Source organism: Sceloporus occidentalis, unplaced genomic scaffold (assembly GCF_023333645.1).
Source record: "Sceloporus occidentalis isolate IW3139 unplaced genomic scaffold, rSceOcc1.0.p SCAF_8, whole genome shotgun sequence".
NCBI lineage: Eukaryota > Metazoa > Chordata > Lepidosauria > Squamata > Phrynosomatidae > Sceloporus > Sceloporus occidentalis.
The window spans coordinates 23,291,257-23,306,086 of NW_028316988.1; the positions used below are offsets into that span (position 1 = coordinate 23,291,257).

The 14,830-nt window shown below is 47.6% G+C and overlaps 1 protein-coding gene across 2 annotated transcripts in view; it reads right to left on the bottom strand.

Annotated features, from left to right (window-relative positions):
* LOC149308238 (fibrillin-2-like) overlaps window positions 1-14,830 on the bottom strand; it is a 70,850-nt gene that overhangs the window by 44,345 nt on the left and 11,675 nt on the right. For both annotated transcript variants that reach the window (XM_089535369.1, XM_089535370.1), the window contains 4 exons: window positions 14,645-14,740; window positions 6,541-6,738; window positions 5,980-6,105; window positions 3,719-3,844 (listed from right to left, as the gene is read on the bottom strand). In XM_089535369.1, the coding sequence (XP_089391495.1) occupies window positions 3,719-3,844; window positions 5,980-6,105; window positions 6,541-6,738; window positions 14,645-14,740 (546 nt within the window). The remainder of the gene's footprint in view (window positions 1-3,718; window positions 3,845-5,979; window positions 6,106-6,540; window positions 6,739-14,644; window positions 14,741-14,830) is intronic.

Genomic DNA, 14,830 nt, shown 5'->3' on the forward strand with positions numbered 1-14,830 from the left:
AAATAAGTGGCAAGGCAATGGTCTGCAATGAATTGATAAACAGGGACAATGGGAGTGTGCATCTGAGTTTGTATACACAACACTATATATCTATATACAAACATGCACAGCTATGTGTAGGTTTTGTTCTCTGTATAACTTAAATAGTTTGCGAGTGGAGTTTGCTTTCTTAGTTATTGACCTTATTAGTCAAACGTAGCATATTAATTTTGTAACTGTGAAACCCCAATGGCAATGAATTGCTTGGGCAGGCATACTTTTTTGTGGTTTTTTTTCGCGCTTTGTGGCCATGTTCTAGAAGAATTTATTCCTGACGTTTCGCCCGCATCTGTGGCTTTGGCATCTTCAAATCTTCTCTGAAAAACCCAGAAAAACCTATGTACTTGATTGGATTTTGTTTAATAGCTACCCCATCCATTTTCCTTTCAGAGTTCCTTCCCAAGCTCAGCTGCAGTTAGTCTCAGAGATCCCTTTGCACACCAAAACAAACTATCATGGCTCTGTCTTCTAAGTTCTGTATTCGATTGCTGCTTTAGGAGCATAGCAGTCACTCAGTGGTCAAGTGCGCGCTTTGCGTGGATATGTCCCAAGGTTCAACTGGGAGGAGCTGGTTTGGTTCACCTAGACTGGTGCTGTCTACACACTGAGGGTTGGCAAATGCGCAGGGGCCACCTGGCAACCCCCCTCCGGAAGCACACCAAAAGACCTCCATTTTGCTTCAGAGCCCCAATCAAAATGGTGGCAGAAAGTGAAGATATGCACATAGCTGGAGGAAGGGACAGGAGGCTGAGGCTGTAGTCCCCAGGAGTAACTCTTCTAATTTCTGGTGACAAGGGATGATGATGAGGAGGAGAGACAGGGTTCACTGAGAGATAGTTCAGTGTGTCAACCTCCCCCTGCATTTCAATGCATTTTGATAAAGTGATTTCTCCTTTTTTGCCCCTGAGCGTATTCACAATACTTTCCCAAATGAGATTTGGAACCGTTTAAATGTCTCCACAGATACACACACACACACACACCCAGCGTTTCCCATCTGAAGCAAAATATCCTACATTTCCCAAAGTCCCTTTCCCTCCCTCTGCTAACTTGCCAGCCTAAAAATAAACCATATTTCTGTTTCTCTCATGGAAACCTATCACAAGCCAGTGACAGGCCAGTCGGTTTCAGGCAAAGCTTGGGAAAGTTCCTTTTGGGGGGACTCCAGCTCCCAGCATCCCCCAACCCAATGAACATTTCCAAACTCCAGTTGCACAAGGTTTTATGGGATCCTGTTGCCTGCAGACTGTCGGCAAAAAGAGGGACCATCTCTTTGGAAAACCAAACCCCTTTGAAGGCCTTGTTGCAGAGAAACAAGAGAAATGGCTGGGAAAGGAGGGGGCAAGCTCTCAAATCTCCTGAAGGTGTGGAGGAAGAAAAAGAAAAAGAAACAGCTGTGAAACATGCTTTCGCTCCCCTAGACCATGAGGAATTTGCTCACTTTTTCCAGATGAGAAAAAAGCAGGAAAAGACTCACATCCTGCCCTGAAAAAGGGGAGAGGAAAGTCAGTTCTTTGCTGGAGAGAAGCCCCCAAGGGGCTACCTTTTTATCACCAAAGAGATGGAAGGGGTTTTTAATACCTTGGTTTGCAATGTCAGACTTCCTTTAGTCTGTTTTAATAGCTCTGCTCTTGCTAAAGCACCCTTGAGAGGTGGCCATCCAAGGTACATTTAGGGTGCCAGGCTTCAGGGCGAGGAGAGGGACGGCTTGCTCTTCCAGCCCTCTCTAACAATTGGGCCTCCCCACTCAGTTTCCAGCTCAAGACTGGCCAGGGACAGGTATATATTTCACAGATACTGCAACATTTCACAGATGAACATGTGTGGACACATGCGTGGACAGCGCAGTCAAGTTGGCAAGGTTTATTGCAAGCTAGGAGAGGCTGTGGCAGTTTGCTTTTGCCTGAACTGACAGGGAAGGGCAGTATCAACACTCTGAAACAGTCCCTGATAAATACAACAGAAGAATTTAAATGGGAGAAAAGTGCATTAAATAAACCACCAGGGCAAAAATGTCTAAAAGAAAAGCTAAAATAGTTATAAACCCTGTTCCTATACAGTTTAGGAAGCACTAAGAGGCCCAAATGGCTTTAATTAAAAGTCATATTTTAACCCAGCACCTATTAATGAGTTACATTTAGACAGCCCCATTCTCTTTTTCTTTAAACAGCAACAACAAGCCAACAAGGTTAAACTTTGGATCCAAAAGAGCCTCTCAAGGAAAATAACGTGAGAAATGAGAAAGCCACAACGAGCGGCATTTCACATTAGGACCTCCATGAGAATGGGGCGGCGGCGGAGGTAAACCAATGGGGAATCCATGCGTGCCACGTTCCCTCAAGCAAGACTTAAGGAAGGAGAAAATTAACTCCGTTTGTTGTGCCTGGGATTGCCAAGACAGCAGAAATGGAGCTGGGATGGAAGAGGAGTCAAACCGCATGCCTTTCCTTCTCCTGGGATCTCAGGAACATTGTGATCCACAGGGAAGAGCAGAGGAAGGTTTCCACTCCTGGAAGATGTGACAAGTGGATGCTTCCCTTGGCCAAGATGCTCTTGTTGAGGCACAGAGTGACCCCTCTTTGTCCAGGTGGACTGGTCTCAGGAGGGTTGGGTGACCAATGGAGGCGGTGGGCACACTGCCCCTTCAGAATAATATGGAGGGCCATGCTCCATGTCAGAACCCTCTTCCCATGCAAATAAATCACTTTTTGTCCCCAAGTCCCTCTTGGGAGTGTGGGAGCCATTTTGACCATGTTTATTCCAGGAGAGGCCTTTTCTGATAACAGGATGAGACCAGAAGCCATGTCTTCTTCATTTCTAGTTTTTAAAGAAGTCCTCTCTTGGGCTTAAAATGCCCAGGGGCAGGGTAATAGGTCAAAAATGCCCCCATGTGCCCCAGAGAGCATTTTGGATTAGACTGGTGTTTTTTTAAAGAAGACCCATTCAAAAATATATACACTCATCCCTCCATATTTGCAGCTTTGATATTTGTGGATTTAATTATTCATGGATTTGATTAATATGTTCTCTCTAGGAATCTCTAGGTCCTCCAGTGCACCTCTACGGTCAATTTTAACTAAAAGTTGCACTGAAAGGCCTAGCGATTCCTAGAGAGAATACTCTACTAGGTGTTTGTAGCTCCTTCAGTGCAGTTCTATGGTCAGTGTCTGTCGGATGTTGACCACAGAGTTGCCCTGGAGGACCTACAGATTTTGAGAGGTGTGCTCTCAGGTAAAAACATGGTGTTTTTGTTATTTGTGGTTTTTCCATATTCACGGGGGTCTTGTGCCCCTAACCCTAGTGAATATGGAGGGACAAGTGTATATATTGACACCTGGGGGCCCTTGGGAGAGGCATGTGGCTTGTAGGTCACACAATGCCCAAGTTTAGAAGAACAGTTTATCCTGGCCAAAATAAAGCTGTTATCCTGGCCTAGGAGAAAGCATTTTTTGAGGTCTTTTAGAAAATCCGCACATATTCTGAGACAGAATAAATCCTTGGAATATTCTGAAGTGTTCAAATCCCAGGAGAAAACTTTGCAAAGGTTTCCCAAGTGCTGGAAAGAAGAATTACTGTCAATGTTCCCTCCGTCGCTAAAGGAAGCCCTGTTTAGGTGAATTCTGAGCCCTTGGAATGATGGGGAGACGGAAACACAATGCAACACTGGTGTCTCTCTTACCTACGCAACGGGATCCATCTGGGCTGGTCATGAAGCCCCGCGGACAGGCACAGACATAGCTGCCGGCTGTGTTGGTGCACTCGCCACCATCGCAAACACCAGCGATGCTCCCGCACTCGTCCACGTCTGGGAAAGACAACGCACAGAGTGTGTGTGTGTGTGTGTGTGTGTGTGTGTGTGTGTGTGTGTGTGTGAAATGGGTCATTCAAAGAGCCCCAACCCTAGTTTCAGGTCCAACACCCAACACCCAACAGGCCTGGCAGAGACATGGAAGGTTTGACAAATTTTAAGAACCTGGCTAAACAAGACCCTGGTGCTGATGGCACAAAATGGCACACCAACTGAGGTCCATGTGGGCAAATAACTGGTGTGATCACTGGGGCGTGGCAATGTGGAGGAGGGGGATGATGGCACTGCCCCCCAACCCAGAAATCTGCATTAAATTCTCCTTCAGTCCCCACATTTCTAGCATTGCAGAGTGAGACCTTGAAAATCTTCCATACCTAGGACTTTTCCACCGGGTTGCTCTGCTGCCCCTTTTCTCTGAGTGCCTAAATTTTATTTCAAAATCCTCAAAAGGGGCTACTGCAAGGCTAGAAATTTGGGGGCAGAAGGAAAGTTTCACTTGAAGGGGGCAGAATTCTTACCCAGGCAGCAATGTCCTCAATTTGAACCCCTGGCAGAGACAAATTAACTGATATGGGTCACCCTTTCATTGTATTTGCGGGGAAAGAATGACCTCCACAGGACCCTTCGTAAGAGCTTTTGAAGTACGGGAAAAGTCCATTTTAAAAATTGCTTTTTGATGTTCTTGACAACCCAGTCTTGAACACAAAAGAGAAATTGGAATATAGTGTTTAAAATACCTTTCTAGCACCCTGAACAAACACATTTTGTTTGCAATGTCCCATTTCTTTTATGTTCCTTTAATAGACCTTTATTGTTATTTTTTAAAGGACTAGCACCTTCTAGGATTAGAGGCTTTAGAGGCCTGATTGACTTCATTCTGTTACCAAGTTAAAATGTGGCTTACTATTAAAAAGCTTGGAGGGGGAAATCTTAGTCTGCATCGACACTGGAGAAATAACCCAGTTTGGCACTGCTTTTCAGCATCCTGGCTCAAGGCTATGGAATTCTGGGCACTGGTGTTTGTTGTGGGGCCCAGAGCAGACCCTGGCTCAAGGCTATGGAATTCTGGGAGTTGGACATACTCCAACTCCCAGAATTCTATAGCCTTGAGCCAGGATGCTGAAAAGTGGTGCCAAATCAGCTTGTTTCTCCAGTGTCGATACAGCCTTGGTTTGAACATATGCATGGTTTTCATTGGTTTAACTTCTTAGACAGTTTCACCTTTTAAAAACGTGTACTCCACCTTTTTCTGTGGGGGAAGTTAGTGAGTGCAGCCACAGAGTCCACGTGGCCCCTGGGGTCTCATGCTGCCCCCCACCCCACAGTGGCATCCCTGGTCCCCACAGAGGCGCAACTCACTGGGATTTCTCCTTCAGACACAGACCCACATGAGAGAACGATTCAGACACAGACCCACACCATTTCTGGCAGAATGGCCACCTTCCTAGAAGCAGTAGAAGTCATTGGTGTGGTACCCTCACCCTCCATTCCTCATTCTTCCAAACCTCTGTTAAAAATTAAAAACCAGCCCCCAGGTTTCAGCTCTCAGACAATGGCAGGATTGAAGGCGCGTTGACTTTGGAAGCTGCTCTCGTCTCTTTGGGGACGGGGGCGAACTTGGAACGGTTTTGGGGTTTGGAAGCAGGTGTGAGCCAAGGCTCTGGGAGAGGAAGGAACCAGCCGCTGAAAAACGGCCAAAGGGGAAGCCGGGAAGGCGCTGCGGAAACCTGACGTCGACTCCAGAACCTCGTGGATTTCACCTCTCTCACTCAACTCCATGCAAAGCAACTGACCCAACAACCAGCACAACGGCAGAAGTTAGGGAAAGAGGGCCCTTCCAGTGAACCCCAGCCTCTCTATGGTATGAGCCCATCATTTTAGGAATTTTGGAAGACAAAGTCTGAAAAGCTTTTTTTTTTTTTAAAGAACCTTACAAAACGTGGAAGAAACCCTGACAAGTCAGTGAACCTGTCTGCTGTTGGGCAATGTGACGCCATGTCCACAGACATTATGACTGCTCCAGGGAAGACACACTGCCAGCAGGAAGGAGGACATTTCCACCAGTTTGTCAGTCACCCACCCCCCATTTCCATCCCTGAACCCCCTCCACAGCCCCTCCTTGGCATCCTCACCTTCGCATTTGTGGCTTGTCTCGCTCTGCTTGTGGCCTGCTGGGCACTTGCACTCATAGGAGCCAACGGTGTTGAGACAGCTGCCCCCCTGGCACAGTCCGGGGATTGCTTGGCATTCGTCCACATCTGTGGGAATGGAGGAGAAAGAGAGTCAAGCGGGGTGGATAGTTACTTGAAAAATGGTAGGGAAAAGAAACCATATGACTACTTTTCCAGTGATAGTTCAAAATTCTGGAGCAGCTGGGAGCATAAAAGTCCTTTTGTATGACACAGGAAACCTTGGTCTCCTTTAACCTTGGCTCAAGAAGCGTGGTTTGAGCATCTATGCAAATAAGCAAACTGGGATTTGTATCTATCTACCTGGCATCTTCTAAGGAAACCATGGTTTGTGTGTCTTTCTGACAGCTTTCAAGTAAACAACAGTTTCTATCTGTCTACCTGGCATCTTTCGAACAAACCATGGCTTGTACCTGCTTAGCCAAAAGTTTCCAGGCAAACTAGGAAGAGAGGGCTGGCTGGACCAATGGGCTCCTCTACAGTTCTAACAAAGCTGGACTTTACCTTGGCAGGCTCCGGTCCGAATGTTGGGGATGAAGCCTCGGCGGCAAGGGTGGGGCTGGGCCGGGCACATCTCACACGGGTGTCCCCAGGCCCGGCCGATGGTGGCGCAGCACATGGTCTTGGTGCAGACAATGCCGCTGAGCTGGCCCTGGCACATCTGGTTGCTGACTTGGCTGAAGCAAGGGCCAGTGCGGTAATCTGGGAATGAAAAATGTGGGAGTGCCTGAGTGTGAGGGTGCTTTCATTCAGAGGCAGGCGCACAAAGGGAACCAGGAGACATTATCGGGATAAGTCCAATTGGTGGCATTGAGGGTCGTGGTTTCTGCATCAGAGGAATGGGGTGAATCTGGAGCCAGTGCCTCCATGTTCAGAAAGAGTGCTCAGAAGTGAAAACTTTTCTATTTCAACTGGAAAGTACTTTTAATAGCATGACTTGTATCTTCTGTCTTTGTTTCAAATGGTTTTAAGTCTATGAATAGTTTAATGGCATTTTAAAGAGACTTCCCCGATGAAACAGCACCACTGGTTGCCAGTTTCTTTTCAATCCCAATTCAAAGTCCTGTTTATGACCTATAAAGCCCTGAACAGATTGGGTCTAGGGGCTATTTGAAGGACCATCGCTACCTATATGACCGTGTCCCTGTTTTGCAATTGGGGAGGAGGCTTTCTCTCAGTCCCATCGCAGACACAAGGACACTGGGGAGGCACTCCATTCGCAGCAGCTGAAGTAAGCCAAGGACAAAAGGGGGAAAGGGGGATGGCAGAGGATGAACCGTCTGTCCCTGCCAAACCAGGACAAGGATGGTGACAATAATATAGGCAGTAGAGCAAAGTCCAAGCCCCAGATCATAGGGAGAGGGGGACCCTCCCCCCAAAAACCATCTGGACCACCCTCAGGGGCAGAGGATTTAGGGATTCGGATGCAGATCTCAAGAGGAGAAAGATCAGGAGACGAGGCAATAGCAGGGAGGCAGAGGAGGAGGAACGGAAGAGCAAACTTCAGGCAGAAGTCTGCTCAGCTCTGGAGTTTCAAGGCAGCTGCCTGTTTCCTTCATGGTCATTGTGCATTTCCACACCGACCGAAACAAGGCCAAAGATTTCCAGTGAATGGTGTGTGTGTATGTGTGTCTTTTTTTTGGGGGGGGGATTATGGGAAACAGATTGAGGAGCTAAGTCTCTCTCTCTCTCTCTCTCTCTCTCTCAGCAACCAACCGGAGGATCTGCAGCTCATTAAAGGATCCCTGACAGACCACATTTCCATGTGTAATTGTTTAACTCATTCGCAAAGAAACAACAAAACCTCATCCAAGGAGTCAAACAAAACCGGGATCTTTTCCTAATGAGGAACAGTTGGGTTTCAGTCCCCCTCGAAGAAGAAGAACAAAGCCATACATCGGGGGGAAGGGAGCATCGTTTCCTGCCTGGCTCAGAAATATGTCCCTTCGACGAACAAAATCATGCGTGTTTTACAAGAGGGATGCTCAAAGCCGTCAAAAGGGATCCCGCCCGACTGGCTGTGAACAGTCATTTTAAAGGCTTACTTACAAAGCCCATATATTTCTTTTTCCAAGAAAGACAAGGCAATTTATTTGTTCTTCTCTTCCATTTTTGTCTCCCCAACAACCTTGTGAAGTCGGCCCATGTCAAGATCTGGTGTCCACACAGTGAGCGTCCAGACAGGACTGGAACTCAGGTCTTCTCCCTACTCTCCAATGTCCTCCAGTCTGATGCCTTCCAGGTGTTTTGGAATGCCACAGTTATTGTATTGTTTTTAAGTATGTTTTATGTTTTAAATTCTACATTGTTTAATTGTATTTTAAGGGGGGGGGTTGAGGGTTCAGATTGTATATTTTTAATCTTGTAAGCCGCCTCGATTGCATTTTGTAGAGAGGTGGGATATAAATATTATTATTATTATTATTATTATTAATCAGTCCTGAATAAGTCAGAAATGATGACTGCTGTCATTGAAAAATCCCATGTTTAGCAGCACAGATGGGGTGCCTTTTTGTCTGAAAATGGCACAGAATTTCCACAAATCGACTAGAGATGTGGCATTTACCTCCGAGGGCACCAAGCGGTTACGCTATTTGCATTGTTATTTCTGTACCTTTACTGCTAGGAATGGGAAAAGATGGTTGCTTGATTGTTTTGCCTCTGGTTGCCTTTTGTGGCCATAGCGCACCTTGGAGTTGGGTGAGCATTTTGGGCATGGACAACACACCGTTTTCCTCCTTGCCTCAGGCTGCAAAATGCCTTGCCCTTGGGGAGGACAACTCCCATCCTCCCCATGACCAAGGATGATAGGCTTCCAAAATGTCTTCAAGAAAGTAGGGTCTCTAGCTCTGCGTCCCCCCCTCCGTGTCAAATGCCACAATCCTTTGTCCTGAAATGGCAAAAACCAAATGCAGCCCTCTCAGATCCATTTATACTTTCTCTCAAATGGGCCTGCAGCCTACTGAATGCAAAGGGTCAACGCCACTGCAAGGAGACCCTTTCAGAATGAGCTTTCTAAAAACCAAAATGTGTGTATGTGTGTGTGTGTGAGAGAGAGAGAGAAAGAGAGAGAGAGAGAGAGAGAGAATGGGAACAGGAACACAGGCGCATAGAAGGGGGTGTCAGGGAAAGCGCCCAGACAAAAATAGCATTTCGGATTTTGGTTCCAAGTGAGCCAGGGACCGGGGCCAAAGCCGTCTGCAAGTTTGCAGACAAGAGGCCTGGGTGGGTTGGCGGTGAGCCAGCCTGCATCTGGGCCTGATTTTAATGGGTCAGGTGATTAAAGGTTTTAATGAGGCTCCAATCAAGCTTTATTAAGACCCTGGGATGGGAAAACTCCTGCCCCCCTCCCCACTTCCCCACGGCCCTAATCTGCCCCTGCAGCCAGGCTCCAGGTACGTTAGCAAGAAAAACCTATGGAACAGAACCTACAAAGTCCCCCCATTGCTACTCAAAGAGCCCTTCTCTGCTTCCTTCCTAAAGGCCCAATTGAGGCTGAAGCTTACTTCCATCAATGCCTTTCCCTGGGAACCAGGAGGACTCAGGCGTTGCTTTATTTTCAGAGAAAGGGTCCTCAGTGGTAAGGCACCTGCTTTGCATAGGTAAAGTCTCCCATGGCCAAGGTCCCTGGGGTCCCTAATTTTTTGAAACATGGATTACAAGCAGCAGAACTAGGAAAAGGTGAGGGTTTTTGATCTAAACAAAAGCAGAATTCGCACACAAAAGTTTCGGGAAAAAACCTTTTGTCAAAAACGCTAGAAAGAAGCTGCCATTCAGCATTGGCAATAATCAGAAAGGCGGGCCAGAATTTTTAAAAATAAAAGATCACTGAGTAAGCCAACAAACCGAGCGCCAAGAGTTCGGTCTCAGCTTAGATGTCCTACAAGTTAGATGGAACGCATTGTCCAAGACAAACATCGCCCCGAGGAACTCGAACTCACTACACAGGCCCTTCCTTGCCAGCCGGCCAGCCTGTTCTGTCCTCTCCAGCTTTCTTTGGGAAAGGGATCTGGGTCCAAAGGAATTTTCCCTTTCCTTAAACAAACAAGCCAGCCAGCCAGGAAGTATCCGAGGGAATCTTCGCCCTCCAATCCCGTCCTTCTTTTTCAGAACAACATTTTGAAGTTTTCTCTCAAAACAGAGCCAGGGAATGTGGCTCAAAGGAGGTCAGTGGGACACACCAATGGACGGATGGATGGACGGAGGGGAGAGCCCCCTCCATGTGGCTTTGGTGGGAAACTGGACCCTTGGCACCCGGCCCCAGAGGAGGAGCGTCCCTCTTCCACCCTTCTTTCCCCTTTGCTGCTGCAGGGAAGAGTCCTAGGACAGCCCTCCCTGCCTTCGCACAAGTACAGCTCACACTGCACAGCCACACTCTTAAAGGACCCAAAAAACAGACCTGGGTTTTGGGAAGCATACACACAAAGAAAAAGTGTCATGCACCATAGAAACCCTCTCAGTGCAACGGTCACTCTCTCTCCAGCTCAAGAGGAAGGCAAAGCCCCTCTGAACAAATCTTCCCAAGAAAACGCCACAATAAGGTCGCCAGGAGAGTCTGAAACGACTTGAAGTCATGCAACAACCATAGAGGTGTTCCTTTCCAAAAACTGTGATGCCCTTTTGACCAGAAGTGTCTGTGGGGAAGACACACACACACACGCACACACACGGTGGTGGTGGGGATTTGGAGGCTACAACTCCCCAAACTCTATGCCTGGTCAAACTGGCTGGAGGGATCTGGAAGCTGTAGTTGAAAATGCAAGGTAGAAAAGACCTTCCTCAACCTCTCTGCAAAATGGACACCTGAGAGCAAACCAAGTGGTCCATTTCCAAAAGCCATGCGTCTCCCACGAGTCACCTGTTGCCAGCTGCAGTGCATTGAGGAAGGGAAGTTGTAGTGTACTTGTTGAACCTCCCCAAACCCCAGGGCCCTGATCCGCCTGCCCGCAGCGGCCCAAGCGGCATGGGTGCCCCTTCTTCCTTTTTCAATTCTGAGGATCCCGCTTAGGGAAAGGCTCCCCCATCCAAGCTGCTCAAGACTCCCCGCCTGCCAGGGCTGCCTTTCCCCATCTCTCCTCTTGCACAGACGTTTCTAATAAAAGGCCCTGTTTATGAGACAGTTCCTCTTTTTAGCTCACAGGCGTTTTCCGTGTTGGGCCGGTCTCCTGACACGCACCAGCTTGGCTCAGAGGGACGCTGGGCGGAGGAGAAATTGCAAGCGGCAACGTCGACTGCCATTGCGCCTCCTTCCTCCTCAGGGAATCCCAGAGGCAGCCCCGGCACCCAGATGCATCCCCCAAGGGATTGCATTCACCCTTTTTGCAGCAGCATCACACTGCCCAACGCCTTCCACAGATCCCCAGGATTCTGTATTACTGCTCTCCTCCAGACAAAGTTTGTCTACATCAGGAGTGGGGAAAGTGCAACCCATAGAATGCACTTTTGTGGACATTTCCCAATCCAAGCCCCCCAAACCCCATGTTTAAAAAACAGTCACAATTTACACACACATTACGCATAGAAAGCCCCACAAATGCACACACAAAAAATGCATGTTAAAGAAAAAAACACCAGTACGAACCCCTGCTCTCCCAAACACCTCCGTTTTTGTGGGAGACCTTCTCAAAATGGTCACAGGAAGAGACACAAGGCCATTTTCAGTTGGCATTACAGGAAGGGCCACAACGAAAAGAGAGGTATTTTGGGGCACCATCTGGGAGGGGGGAACAGATGGGAGCCCCTTTCAAATTAAACAGAGAAAGAAAGAAAGAAAGAAAGAAAGAAAGAAAGAAAGAAAGAAAGAAGAGAGCAGGGAGGGGGCCAAGTGGACCTCCTGGGGATGGGTGCACCACAATTGGGAGCTGCCACTGAGAAGGCCTTGTCTCCCAGGTGCTTTGCAAAATTGGAAAGGTTTCCCAATGGCTAACCTAAGAGGTCTGCTTGTCAAGGGTCCTCTTTGCATTACGCAGTTGTTGCACTTTGATCCTGCTTTGATTGCCATGTCTGTGCCTTTGGGGAGTCCTGAACTTGGTAGCTTTGGGAGGCACTAGAGCTCTCTGGCTAAGAATTCAAAAGGCCCCTTGTTGAACTACCAATCCCAGGTGTTACCATGGCCGTTAAAATGCAATCATACTGCTGTAATGTATTTACTTTCTCCCACAGTGTGGAGAAAACTACAGCCGTTATTCAAGCAAAGACAGGACGTCGGAGCAATGGCATCCCTATGGAGACCCGTCCCTTTTGGAAACGTGGCAGGCAGCCAGGAGGGCTGTCCTGCATCTCTGGGGCCTCGCTTCCCCCAAAGCCATGCCTCTTTGAGGCAAGGCTCCCAAAACCCACACCGACCCTCCAGATGTGGGCCAGCACCTCTACAAGGCGTTCCTAACACAACGTCTGCACTTCGGATCCTCTGAGGGGGCTGGCATCATTTCAATGTTTCATTTCATTTTCAAATTCATTTCATGCATTTCCGCTCACATCCCAACACCTCCCTGAATCCCCCAAAATGTGTCTATTAGGAAATGATCGAGCCGAAACCCACACTAACCTCCTTATGAAGCCATTGAGGACCTCAGAAGGAGTGCATTTCCTCCATTAAGCAGCATGACTGCCAAATTCCTCCCTTTACAAACCAATCTCTCTCTCATCCTTCTCATCCTCCCAGGTTCTGGTTTGGGGATTTCTGTGGCTTTGGGGACCCTGTGGAAAATTTGGGGAAGAGACCCCCAGCGCACAACCCCTTGTCCCCACCATTTGAAAAGGAATGATACAAAGTCTCTGGTTGTACCAGGAAAGCGACAGGTGGCTTGGGCACGGGTGAATCTGCTCTGGGTTTCAGTCCAAACTTTAAAGAGGTGTTGAATTTTATCTTCTCCATGAGTTTAACGTCCCAAATAGCTCCTTTAAAACCTGGACAGGATTCACCGTTCTTCCGCTAACCTGGAAGCCATCACCAGGGCTCCTAATGCCAACTCACAGCTTCATCCTCCCTCGATCCAACCCTGAGCATCCCCAGGGTGATGGAACTTGTAGTCCAAGGCCCAACTGCAAATCCTAGGCCATTGAATGAAAGGCTGGAGGGCAAAGCAAAAATAACTGGTTACAGATAATGGTGCCCCACGGCTCCCCAAACCTGGTTTCAGGGGAAGCCCCAAAACTAGTACAGAGACCTTTATATGATTCCAGATTCCCAAAGGAAGAAACTGTGCCTTGGTGCTGGAAATCGAGAGAAAGAGAAAGAGGGAGTGTTGCCTCCAGGAGAGGAGAAGTGGCTTTGAAACCTTATCCTATCTCTCCATCCCAGTCAGCTCCCTGTTTGTCTTGGCAAAGGAGCCAGTCCGGACGTAGTCGACACAGCTGCAAAACTTGTTTCATCTCCGATTCTCTGCCGGGGCCAAATCCCTTCAACCACAAGCTTTGCAAAGTGTGTGTGTGTGAGTGTGGTGGGGATTTTGATGCAGGGCTTTTCAGACATTACAAGATCCCTCCAAACCGTGGCCAAACGCGCGCACACACACACACGCTTGCACACACATGCTCCGAAATGGTGCAGTGAGGTAAAGAAAATTAAAATCAGTTTTAAAAACAAGAATTTGGGAGAGGGGCAAAAATAGAGCCTGCAAGAAAAGGGCTCAGGGGGGAACCCATTGCAAATTCGATTTGAGGCATTGCAACTCTTCCTCTCTTTCCGTGGGAAAGAAACCCTTCCTGTTCCATCAGGCTTTTTGTGGTGTGCCAATTTGCTGGGTTTTTAAAAAAATATACATCCCAGAATTCCATAGCACTGAGCCATGGCAGTTAAATCAATCTCAAACTGCATTAATTCTGCAGTCCAGATTTAGCCATAGGGTGCATCTGCATTGTAGAAATAATGCAGTTTGACATCACATTAATGGCCATGGCTCCATCTTATAGAATTCTGGGATTTGTCATTTGGTGAGGCTAAAGACCTTGTGAAACTACAAATCCCAGGAATCCACAAGATGGAGCCATGGCACTTAAAGCAATGTCAGACTGCATTAATTTGTACAGTGCAGATGTACCCTCAGTTTAAAGCAAAGGTCATGGTGTGTGGATTAGAAAGGTCCAAGTGGGTTTTTAATTTAATTTTTTAAAATTACTGCGCTACGAATGAAGAGGAAATGTGAAGGGCTGAGTTAAATACCATTCCAGAAGAAGGCTGGAAATCTTTTATTGTCTTTATTGTTAGTGTGTTAATTAGTGTGATTATGTGTTTTCTAATACATATCTGTGTTGATGTGTCTTTATGTTTACTTTAACAATAAGGAGTATTTGTTTATTAGATTTATCTTTCTCTTTCTCCCAAAATGGGATTCAAGGTGGATTAATTTACAACAAAAAAGTAGGGTTTAAGGGCAGCATATGAAAGTCTACAATTTCTCCACCTGATTTTATGTACACATGCAAACACACACACATATACACACACACATGTATGTGTACATCTATACTGCACTGGAGGGTGACCACCAAAAAACTACTTTCTGTGACTACAGAAACCCTGGGCAGCGTAGGGATGCTGGGAGTTGTCACCTACAAAGCAAAGGTGCTGGCAGGCCCCTGAGGCCGTGGTGCGCGGTCCACCTACCTCTCTCGCACTGGGGCCCGGTGAAGCCGTAAATGCAGGCGCAGCGGTTGGGTCCGATGCAGCGGCCTCCGTTCTGGCATCCACTCTCACAGACAGCTGTGTGAGAAACAGAGAGCAGTCAGGGCAGTCATCTTGGACAGAAAACAAGCCAGGATCTGCAGGAAATGTGGCTTCATGGCGGGAATC